Source organism: Ictidomys tridecemlineatus, chromosome 4 (assembly GCF_052094955.1).
Source record: "Ictidomys tridecemlineatus isolate mIctTri1 chromosome 4, mIctTri1.hap1, whole genome shotgun sequence".
Taxonomy (NCBI): domain Eukaryota; kingdom Metazoa; phylum Chordata; class Mammalia; order Rodentia; family Sciuridae; genus Ictidomys; species Ictidomys tridecemlineatus.
The window spans coordinates 183124290-183135538 of record NC_135480.1 but is presented as its reverse complement, the minus strand read 5'-3'; the positions used below and the strand labels follow the sequence as shown (position 1 = coordinate 183135538).

Here is an 11249-nt window from a genome sequence, read left to right as displayed (position 1 = left end):
TCTTCTATTTCATTTCATTCTTATTTTTTTTCATTCTTATCAGGGAACTCAGAAGATCTAGTGCTGGATGAAAAAGACATAATTTTAAAGTGGTATTGAGCCTAGAAATTTTGTTGTATTTGCAGGAACTGTAAATGAAGTTTGATGATATCTATGATTTTTATTGGCTAACACAGTCAGAAGATATGGTATAATATTGTGGTTTATTACCTCCCTTCATAAACAAAGGAATGATTTATTTTAATTAGAATGCAGTGACAATAAATATATAACCTTTAATTATGTAAGTTACCATATCTACAGAGTCCTTAATAGACTTCCTTTGACTCTGTGTGTACTAGAGATTACAAACTGCTGCTGTAGTATACGAAACACGCGGTGGAAATCCTGGTTCATAAATTATGTTCATATTAATCTTTACCAAGTATTGACAAAATATTTTATAACTTTATCCTCTTAAAAGCAGTTTATGAGGTTTATCTGACCAACGTTTTATTTTGCCTATTTCCTCTTTGAATGTGAAGTTACATTGATACACCTTGTATTACAAATTGCATGGTGATGGAAATTATTAGGTGGCTGAGGGTATGTATCTTGTTGGTGCTCCTGCTAGTTTTTATTCAAAAGCTGGGTTCATACAAATATGTAGCAGGAAGCAGGAGAGGTGGATTCAATGCTGCCTCAACTGAGTAGGTGGGTAGCAGCTTCAGCTGAACTCTACGTGTTTATGTTCGGAGCTACATCCCTGGGTAAGTACCTTCTTTTTTTTTGATGCCCTGTTATATAGTCACTAGATAGAAGCATAGACCAACTTTCCCTTCATTAAGGGATACATATGACTATTTTTCTTGTGTGTATGTATTTTCATGTGTGTAATGCTGGATTATACAGTGCACAAAATTGCAATAAAGTGATGTTGCATTTTTATTATTAATAGTAATTGGTATTAAAACAATAAAACCTTTTCTTCACTTTTCCTTACAAAGTCCCACTAGAATCATTGGATTTTTGTTAGGTAACTGTTGGGTGATGAATACTGAATTAAATGTTTTTGGGAGGAAAATAAAGCAGCCACTGCATCTCCCCTCTTTTAAAAATGTGTTTTTACTAGTGCACTCTCATTATACATAGTATTGTGGTTGATTTTTACATATTCATAAATGCACATAACATCATTTGCTCTAATACATTCCCTAGTACTCCCCTGCAATCCCATTATCCTTCCTATACTCTTCTGGTCTTCCTTCATGTGTTTACATTCATTTTTATATAAATGTGGAATTCATTGAAATATATTTATACAGGTATTCCTGTTATTTTTTGAAAATATTAATTTATTTGTTTCAATTAGTTATACCTGATAGCAGAATGCTCTTCAATTTAATACATAAGGATCACAATTTTTCACTTCTCTGGTTGTATATGAAATAGGGTCATACCATTTGTGCAATCACCTAGGGTAATGATGTCCATCTCATTTCACCATCTTTCCTATTCCCATTCCCCTTCCCCATCCCTCCCTCTCCTTTGCCCAACTCAAAGTTCCTCCACTCATCATATGCCCCACCCAATTATGGATTAGCATGCATGTATCAGAGAAAGCATTGGTCTTTATTTTTTTTGGGATTGGCTTACCTCCCTTAGCATTATATTCTCAGCTCCTTCCATTTACCTGCAAATGACACAATTTTATTCTCTTTTATTGTCAACTAATATTCCATTGTGTATATACACCACAGTTTCTATGTCCATTCATCTATTGAAGGGCATCAAAGTTGGTTACACAGTTTGGTTACTGTGAATTGTGCTGGTATAAACCTTGATGTGGCTGCATCAGTATAGTATACTATTTTTAAGTCCTTTGGATATATATCACGGAGTGGGATAGCTAGGTCAAAAGGTGGTTCCATTCCAAGTATTTAAGGACTCTCCTTACTACTTTCCAGATTGGTTGCACCAATTTTCAGTCCCACCAACAAAATGTGCCTTTTCCCCCACATCCTCCCCAATACTTATTGTTTTTTATATTCATGATAATTGCCATTCTGACTCGTAGTGGGATGAAATGTTAGAGTAGTTTTGATTTGCATTTCTCTAATTGCTAGACATGTTGAGCATTTTTTCAAATATTTCTTGATTTATTGTATATTTTCTGTTGAGAACACACGATTGCCTTAACATAAAGATGGGTATACAAGGGTCTTAAAATGTTTACATTTAACCTCTCTTATCATCTTCCATGTTGTGTCTATTCTTTTTACCTTGTTTTTAAATCCTTCATTTATTCTTTCTTTTCCTTACAAAGCCAGTGACAGTTTATATATACCTACAAATTTAGCAATTTTATTGTTTATTGTATTTTAGTTTTAATTTAATTCTTTGAAGTTAGGGAATTTTTTTCTAGGATAGTTTGGATGATAAAATCTCTTTCTTTTTTTTCCCTTAAAAATGTATTTATTTTGCCTTCTCTCATGAAAGTTTAATTAGATACAGAATTCCCAGTTTTCAGAATTTTATTTGGATAATTTGAAGATATTTTTATATTTATAAAAGCCTTGTGCTTTTTGTTGACATTTTTTATTATCTTGAAGCATTTCTGAAAACAAATGATGTTATATGATATTAAGATGTAAGATCATTCATTACAAAGAGCAAGTTTAGCTGAAATTTTTAAAGGCTACTGTAAGTATTCTGTGTGGGAAGCATCATGACATTGTTAGACCAATATCCTCATTTCCATTTAGCCATTTATTCTTACCATTACATTTTGCTAATTTATAAACATGCTTATATACTTGTATTTATTTTTTAAAAGTGAATTACTTTGTTTTAAGCATTAGGTAAAACATTGTTACATATTATACAAATGATTAATTGAAACCACCTTTCATAAGTTTTAGATTTTAAAATTTAAATGAGCCTGCAAAATCATCCTATAAAACCTAGACTGGATTGTACATACAAGAAACCAAAAAAGATATCTTCTGCAGACAAGGCCTTATTCTAGGTGTTATCATTTTACTCTTTATGTTATAAACTTAAAAAGCTTTATAACATAAATTATGTATTTCATAATTTGGTATCTTAAAGAAGAGAAATAAGGCAAATATCAATGTCATAATATACATATAGAAACATTATTTAGTTTTGTACACACTATATTCTACATAATCATTCTAATGACCTCACTATTGTAGTGAGACAACTAGTTTAAAAACATAATAAAATTTCCTAGTCTAGTTAAGTTAAAAATAGGAGTCACTCTCTCATTCTATTTTGCTCTATGACTCTTACATAATTATTTTTTATTTACCATGGGATTGTTTCTTTTTTTTTGTTCGTGAATACCATTCCACTGTATGAGAGAGTGTAAGACATTAAGATACCTAAATCTTCGTGTATTTCTCACAAAGACATCATTCCTTCTGAATCCAGATCATTATAGTATATAGTCTTTGCCATCTAATTTTCTTGATTTATGTCTTAAGTAATTTATTTCACTTGTTATTCATTCACTGATGTGTTCATTTTCGCTGTCTCTCAACACTTGGAAATTTTAACTTTCATGAGGAGCATAAAACTTAGACTCAATAGCCTTTTCATCACTAATACCATTAGTATTCATTATATTTAGTAATCTCATCTCCCACTTTAAATAATGATATAGAGTACAGCCTACATAGTAACACCTGTGTTCTTTAATCACCTGAATTATTATTATAATATTACTACTATAATATTATTCATTTACATTAGCCTTACCCAATGGTACCTCATATTTATAATAATTTTTGTCACATATCTGGTGTGAGAATATGAGTAGCATGGAATAGAATCAGTTCAGCCAATTTATAGATTAATTGTTGGAATTAAACTTCAACTTATTTTTTATAGTGGTTACAAGTCAGAAAAAAACTGGGAAATGTGATTATGTAACTTGATTGTTTTTAAGGGTATCAGCATTACAAGGTATATAGGCAAATATCTTTTGAATACATGAATAGCATCATCAAAAACTTCTTGACTTTAATTGTAGTGAAAAGTGTATACTTACAAAATACATGGTATAGGAAGAGCCCAATTTCTTTTGCTAAACCCTGTACAGTCTAGTATGACAGGGGAATCACTAGTTCTGTCAGAAAAAGCCAAAAACACATGAATAACCACCATCAACAACACATCATATCAAACAAATTTATTGTTTTTCTTTTCTTTATTATCTTTGAAATTAATTCTAGTAAATCTTCTGATGTCTTACTTTTCTTTACTTTCCTTCTCCCCTTGTGCTAATTCCCCAAGGATTAGCAACTGAAACCCTGACAAGAGTTCAGTATAGGAAATTAAGTTTCATAGGGACCATTAAAATTTATTTTAAATTTCTCTCTTGTAAAAGTTGTAAATAACCTATTACTATGTTTTCCCTTTTAAAGTAGTAGAACTTTTTCTTAAACTAAGTTTAAGAGAATTATAATGATATCATTTAGGATCCAAATTCTGTTCTTGTCTCATTCATTCATGGATATAAAATTCATTCAAGAGTTGTATTCCTGCCAAATTTTGACAGTTTTTTGTATATGGTACTGTGAAATTTTGAAACATAAAGAAAATCTGAAAAAAATTGTTATACCTATATATCTACCATCCATATTTTACTAGATTTGCTTATCTCATTCTAAGTATCTATCCCTATATCCCTACATTAAGTCCAGTTCATTTTTTGGGGTGCATTTCTAACCAAACTATAAATATCATTACACCTTCTTTAAATAGTTTAGCATCTTTATTATTAACTAGAATTTAATACTTATTTAGTTTTCCTTTTAAACAATTTCAATAAACAAATGTGAATGTAGGAAAGTTCTGACAAATTCATGCCTTTTTCACTGAAACACCTATCAAGTTATAGAACATTAACATAAGCTCAGAAAATTCCCTCACAACCCAGCCCAGTTGATACCTGAAATCACCCCTCCACCACAATGACAGCCACTATTCTGATTTTAAAAATACCATTGATAGGTTTTTATCTCTTCTATGACTTAAGTATTTGCCATTCTAAAAACAAAACTCTGTTTGCTGTGCAAAGAATGAATTGTGGGAAAACAAAAGTCGAGTTGTGGGAGGAAAAAAGTCTGGGATTTGGGAAGCTTTAGTATTAGCATAAGTAAGACCATGTGGCTTGGAATAGTATGGTAGTAATGGAGGTGATCACACTAAATTGTGATGATGGGTTGGATGGGCATTCCTGTGTGGTGCTGTACTTCCTGAGATGAGCAAGAATTGAGAAATAGTTTGAGGAAAGGAAAATCAAAGCTTCTGTTTTGGACTGGTTATATTTAAAATACCTATTATGCTAGATCTCGGGTCTGGAATACACATATAGGACTCATTCTTCTTCATTTTAACATCTTTTTTTTCTGTTGGTTATTTTCAAGCTATAAGCTCAGTAAATTAGTGATTATTATTATTATTAGTGATTATGTCCATGTGTACCTGCATTAGTAAAACTATGCCAACCTGTTAACAGTCAATCTTTTGATGCCCAGAATTAAAAAAACAAACAAAACAAACAAAAAACTATACATAAAATAGAGCATGCTAATTTAACCAGAATTTTTGCTATAGTAGTTGTATGTATTATATTATCACAGTCATGCTTCCTATATTCTGTGAAAATGAAATTATGTTAAGTGAATAATCTTCATACAAGAAGGCACTATACAATGACACAGTTAATGTATTAATTGAAGCCCACTTTGTTAATAATTGTGGCATTACAATACCAGATAAGTCATAGACTTTTTTTATATTCCACTGTCATATATTTAAAAAATAAAATCAATTAAATATAAATAAATAAATAAACAAATAAATAAGTAAAATTCTAAAAAAAAATTTCAATCAATAGCAAGTTTATTGCCAAGAGAACATAAATCTTAAAATAATAAATATTCCAAAACCTAAATAGTTTGCTATGGAATTTTAACTTAGAGGAAGAAAAGGTAAGAATTGTGCTAGGATTTTTAAAAATGCTTTAAATAAGAGGAGACATTTTTGAGAGGTAGTTTGAGATTTTATAGGTAGATTATAGAGAGGGCAATTTTAGTGGGAGTGAATGGCAATTGTAGGGATTATTTAGGCAATGGTACATATCCTTATTTATTTATAGCATAAGAAAGGCAGTCACACACTTTATAATAAATGCCTTTGTTTCTGGATACCAAGGTTTCTAAAATAAAGATTAGTTTTATATCTTTCCTTGAGGAAATTCAGAGTCTATTGTAAGAGATGTATATTTATAATGGTATGAAGAATGTGTATTTTTAATTGCATGACAATTTTTTAGCCTACAGAAGGATGTTAAATATAGTGACCTTTATTATAGTTATTTAGGAATATTTTGTCTATTGTTTATGGGCAAAATGTACTATTGAGAGTTGCAAAACTAAGAAGCACATAAGATTACCCAAGAATGGTAGTAAAGTTTAGAATAATAGTCTGGGGCAAAACTGAAAAACAGAATGTAGGAAAACGTAAACACTGTTTAGAAATTATTGGTGAGGGGTGATTAGTGTATTTACCTTCATGTAAAACAGAAATTATATGATTATAATTTATTTAATGAAAGAAAAAAGAGAACCCCTGAGTGCTGGAGAACTTGCGACTACTTCAGAAATCTATCCCCACAATTTTTGGCTTCAAAAAATGAATGCAGAAGCAACAAAGGAATACATTAATCAGGACAATTTGATTGTAAGTAATTAAGAATCCAATTCAAAGTTAGTTTTTTTTTTATAGAAAGGTAATTTATTGACTCATAAAACCAAAAGAACATTTGTGAATTCGATTTTAGACACAGCTTGATCAAGGAATTAAAACAACCTTTCCTACAAGCCTCACAACTTTTCTTTTATCTTTCAGTTAGGCTTTCTCCACATAAGGGCAATGATTGGCTCCAGATGAATACTCTACCTGTTTAGCAACTCTAGCAGAAAGAGTTCCCCTTTTTCTTCAAACTGGGACAGAAATCTTGGATTGAGTTTGGTTAGCCTGAATTGGCTCACTTGAAATCCTGAATGAATCACTGTGGCAGGAAAGATTTTGTTCTTAATCAATTAGGCCAATGTTCATTGCTTATACTATTTCCAAAATATTGGATTAGTCCTGTCCAGAACCACACAAACTCAAATGGATGGACTGTTGATTCATCAAAAGAAGAATACTCTTACCGAAAAGAGGGGGACAGACCAAAAAGACATACATGTTCAACTTTAAATAACTGACAAAGGAGACTGAGAGGACAAAAGAAAGGAAGAGAGATGAAATAGATGAAGGAGCGAGGAGGAGAAGGACCAAAAGGAGAAGGAAACAGGAGCAGAGAGAATAAAAAGTGAGGAAGAAAGAAAAATAGTAGAGACAAGATAGCAGAGGGCAGAGAGGATAAGATTTATATGATGGAAAGATGTATAGGGACTAATTAGAGGAGCTGTGCACATACAGGGACTGCAAACAAGACAATATTCAGAAGCTTTATATGAGCATTCCAGATTGAAAAGAACGGAGTCCTATGTATGGCCTTACAAGCAGACTTTTTCTGTGACTATAAAACACCTGATCTGATCCTTTGTTGAGAGAATCACATGTTTCAAGGCCTTTCATACTTTTGTTAGATGCAAGTGTCTTTTCAAAATTTTCTTCAGAGCCTCTTTTACTTCCTTATTCCTCAGGCTATAGATGATGGGATTCAACATTGGGGTTATCACTCCATAGGACAGTACAATGATTTCATCAGATACTTTGGTGTTGTTTGACTTGGGTTTTGTGTACATAAAAAGGGCTGACCCATAGAATAAGATCACCACAGTCAGGTGGGCTGAACAGGTAGAAAAGGCTTTTTTTCTCCCTTCAGCAGAATCAATTCTTAGGATGGAAGAGAGAATGAAAATATAGGACACAAAAATTAACAGCAGAGGAACCACCAGTATAATAATACTTGCCACTGTCATAATAAGCACATTCATTGATATATCTGAGCACACTAGTTTTAGAAGAGCCAGGATCTCACAGGTGAGATGATCAATAACATTGTTACCACAGAAAGGCAACACCATTGCCATGACTGTTTGCACTAAGGAGTTCATGTAGCCTATAGCCCAGGACCACGCAGCCAAGTGCACATATAACACCTTGTTCATGATGATGGGGTACCTCAGTGGGTTGCAGATGGCTACATACCTGTCATAGGCCATCACAGCCAGGAGAACACATTCAGTGGAGCCCAAGCCAAGGGAGATAACCATCTGCAGGGCACAACCAAGAAAGGAGATGGATATTCTCTCTGACATAAACATAACAAGCATTGGTGGAATGAATGATGATGTGTAACAGATGTCTAAGAATGAAAGATTTCCAAGAAAGAAGTACATAGGAGTATGGAGGCGAGGATCCAGGATGGTGATGATAATGAGGAGACTGTTTCCTAGTAGGATAATCTTGTACATGATGAGGCAGAGCACAAAGAGAAAATGCTGGAGTTCTGGGTATTGAGAAAGCCCTACCAGAAGGAATTCAGTCACTGCAGTATAATTCTCCATCTTCATGTGTCCTTGTCATCTACAGAGTTCATATGAGGACGTGACTCAGGGAAATCTGAATTTTTGATGTAGATATATGTAATCATTTCTCTTCCATTATTTATGTATTTATTTTGATTTTTTAGAACATGGCCTGTAATCAGTAACAGCAGGGATAGTATATTAATTTTACTAATGATGAAAGAGACACTGAAAGATAGGTAATACTATGTAGCAGCAAACAGTAGCAGAGATTTCGAATCGTGGTGAGAAGTGCCAAGCTTTCCGATGAACACATAATCTTAGGGCAAACTTAATTGAAATTTGGACACATAAAAATCTTCTTATTATCAATATTTTGAAATGATACCATTCTAATACAGCTCATTTTAATTTAAAGTACCATGTAGATTTTGTGCCATCCCACTTAGCTTTAGTGTGATCCATTTTAAGTAGCTTAACTATTTGAGTTTCAACTAGCTAAGCTACTAGTCTCAGATAGGAGAAAGGGGGATTTTATTAATTCTTTGGTAGGTTTGTGTGAGAATTAAATTAGATAATATCCATTAGGTGGCAGGAACAGTAGACCATTTCAATATGTCATCTAAAACTATATGTAAGAATACAACATAATAAAATATAACAATATTAAATATATATTTCTATATTTATAACTGTTAAAAATGACAATTTTTATGTGCACATGTTTTTCTTAGAAGGAAAAGTTTATTTAAAAATGAGGATTTAATTGGGAATTATAATTGATGAACATGAATATTTTCTGATCTGTGGGACATGTCATCAATTAAGATTCTGATAATCACTGAAGTGTGGTTTCTAGGAATTTGTAGGCACTAAAGAGTTTGGGCTGCCATTATGCACAGATTTTCTTTTCTTTTCTTTTTTTCTTTTCTTTCTCTCTCTCTCTTTTTTTTAAGGGAGGATATCAGAGATTGAACCCAGGAGCACTTAACCAGTGAGCCACATTCCCAGCACTTTTTATTTTTTATTTTGGACAGGGACTTGCTAATTGCTGAAGATGGCTTTGAACTTGTGACTTTTCTGCCTCAGCCTTTTGTGCTGTTGGGAATACAGTTGTGCACCACTGCACCCAACTATGCACAGATTTTCTAGGGCCTATAATTCACCATTCTTCACTTTAAGTCACAAAACATTATCTTTCCTCCTAACTTTTACATATTTCCAGTTGATTTTAAGTATCTAAATTCTCCATTCTTTTTTCTCTACCACTTACCTTTTAGTTGTATATATTATTTTTTTCTAGCATATTCCTATCATTTCATATCTATTACTTCATTTTTTATATTTGATACTTTGGAGTGCATCCCTGGATCTTCCAAATTATTTTTATTTTTAGCCATAAAGTTTACATAAGTGACTAAACTGATTGTGGCTAACATTTATTGAGCACTTTGTTGTAAGCACATTACACTAATGTAAGTTCATTGAATGTATTGACTTACTTAAACTCAGGGCAACTCTATAATTAGTACCATTTTAAACTCATATTTGATGTGGAGCAAACAAAGATACACAAATTGAAGTAACTTTCACAAGTCCACAGATATAATAGATGATCAAAGTAGAATTGAATATTTTAGTCATGGTTCTAGAATCAACCCTCTTAACCACCAGACCAGACTATCTGTCACAGATTTCTATACTGATTTTAAGCAACAGAAACTATTAGAAAAATGTGTTACATTTATATAGGAATCATCACAGTTTGTTTTATTTCTGACCTTAAGTATTATGACAGAAAGCTCTGAAAGGTGGATTATAGCCTCCTTAGTTTTCCACTTACATGAAGGAATTTCACAATTATGAGGATTAGCATAATCAGGAATAATGGCCTGAGAACCCTTACCATTTTATTTGCCTCTAACAATCACACACCTGGAATTCTTAGCATTTGGCTTTCCTCTCAAAATCAGTATATACTTCAAGAACTTCAGTTATCTCAATTTTGGCCTTTTGTTTTCTTCTCTGAATTTTGTATTCTTTCAATTTTCTTCACAAATTAACTTTTTCCACATTTTTTATTGGTGCATTATAGTAATACATAATAATGAGATTTGCTCATATTTGGACATGCACACAATATAGCAATATAATTTGGCCAAAGTTTTGGCCTTTTCTATCTTTTTCCTCCCAATTCATGTTTTTTGAAGTTCTGTCTACTTATAACTCTAAACTATATCATTAGAACTTAGTTGTGTTCCAATTGTTTCATACTTACTTTTAAGATGCTTAAACATGAGTGTAAACCTATTATATAAAGGATTTCATCTTTTATTATTTTATCCCTTCACTGTTGTAGTTGTATTCTCTGGATTGTCATAATAGAAAGAAAAAAATTATTTCTGATCATATCCATCCCATAACTATAGATTTCCTTTTATCTTATTTGTATCCCAAGAGTTTGAAGATGTAGATGAATGACTTACTGCTTGGCTGGTCACAGATAACAAGACTGTCTTCCTACAAGGGAACACAAGGCTAGAAAAATAATTTCATCTTCATTTTTTTTCTTTACATTTGTCTTCTTTTTAGAGAGTATCCTTTGGACAGTGATTTTTTGGTGAGGCTAAAAAAAATTATTGTACCAATATCAGTATATTGGAGAATAATCCCTTCTTCCTATACCTTTCCTTT

The 11249-nt window shown here is 32.1% G+C and overlaps 1 protein-coding gene across 1 annotated transcript; it reads right to left on the bottom strand.

The window, feature by feature from the left end:
- Window positions 1-7655: 7655 nt before the first annotated feature.
- On the bottom strand, window positions 7656-8600 carry LOC101964247 (olfactory receptor 13D1). Its single transcript, XM_005340390.2, has one exon. It carries the CDS (start codon window positions 8598-8600, stop codon window positions 7656-7658), a length of 945 nt encoding a protein of 314 aa, XP_005340447.2.
- Window positions 8601-11249: the final 2649 nt, after the last annotated feature.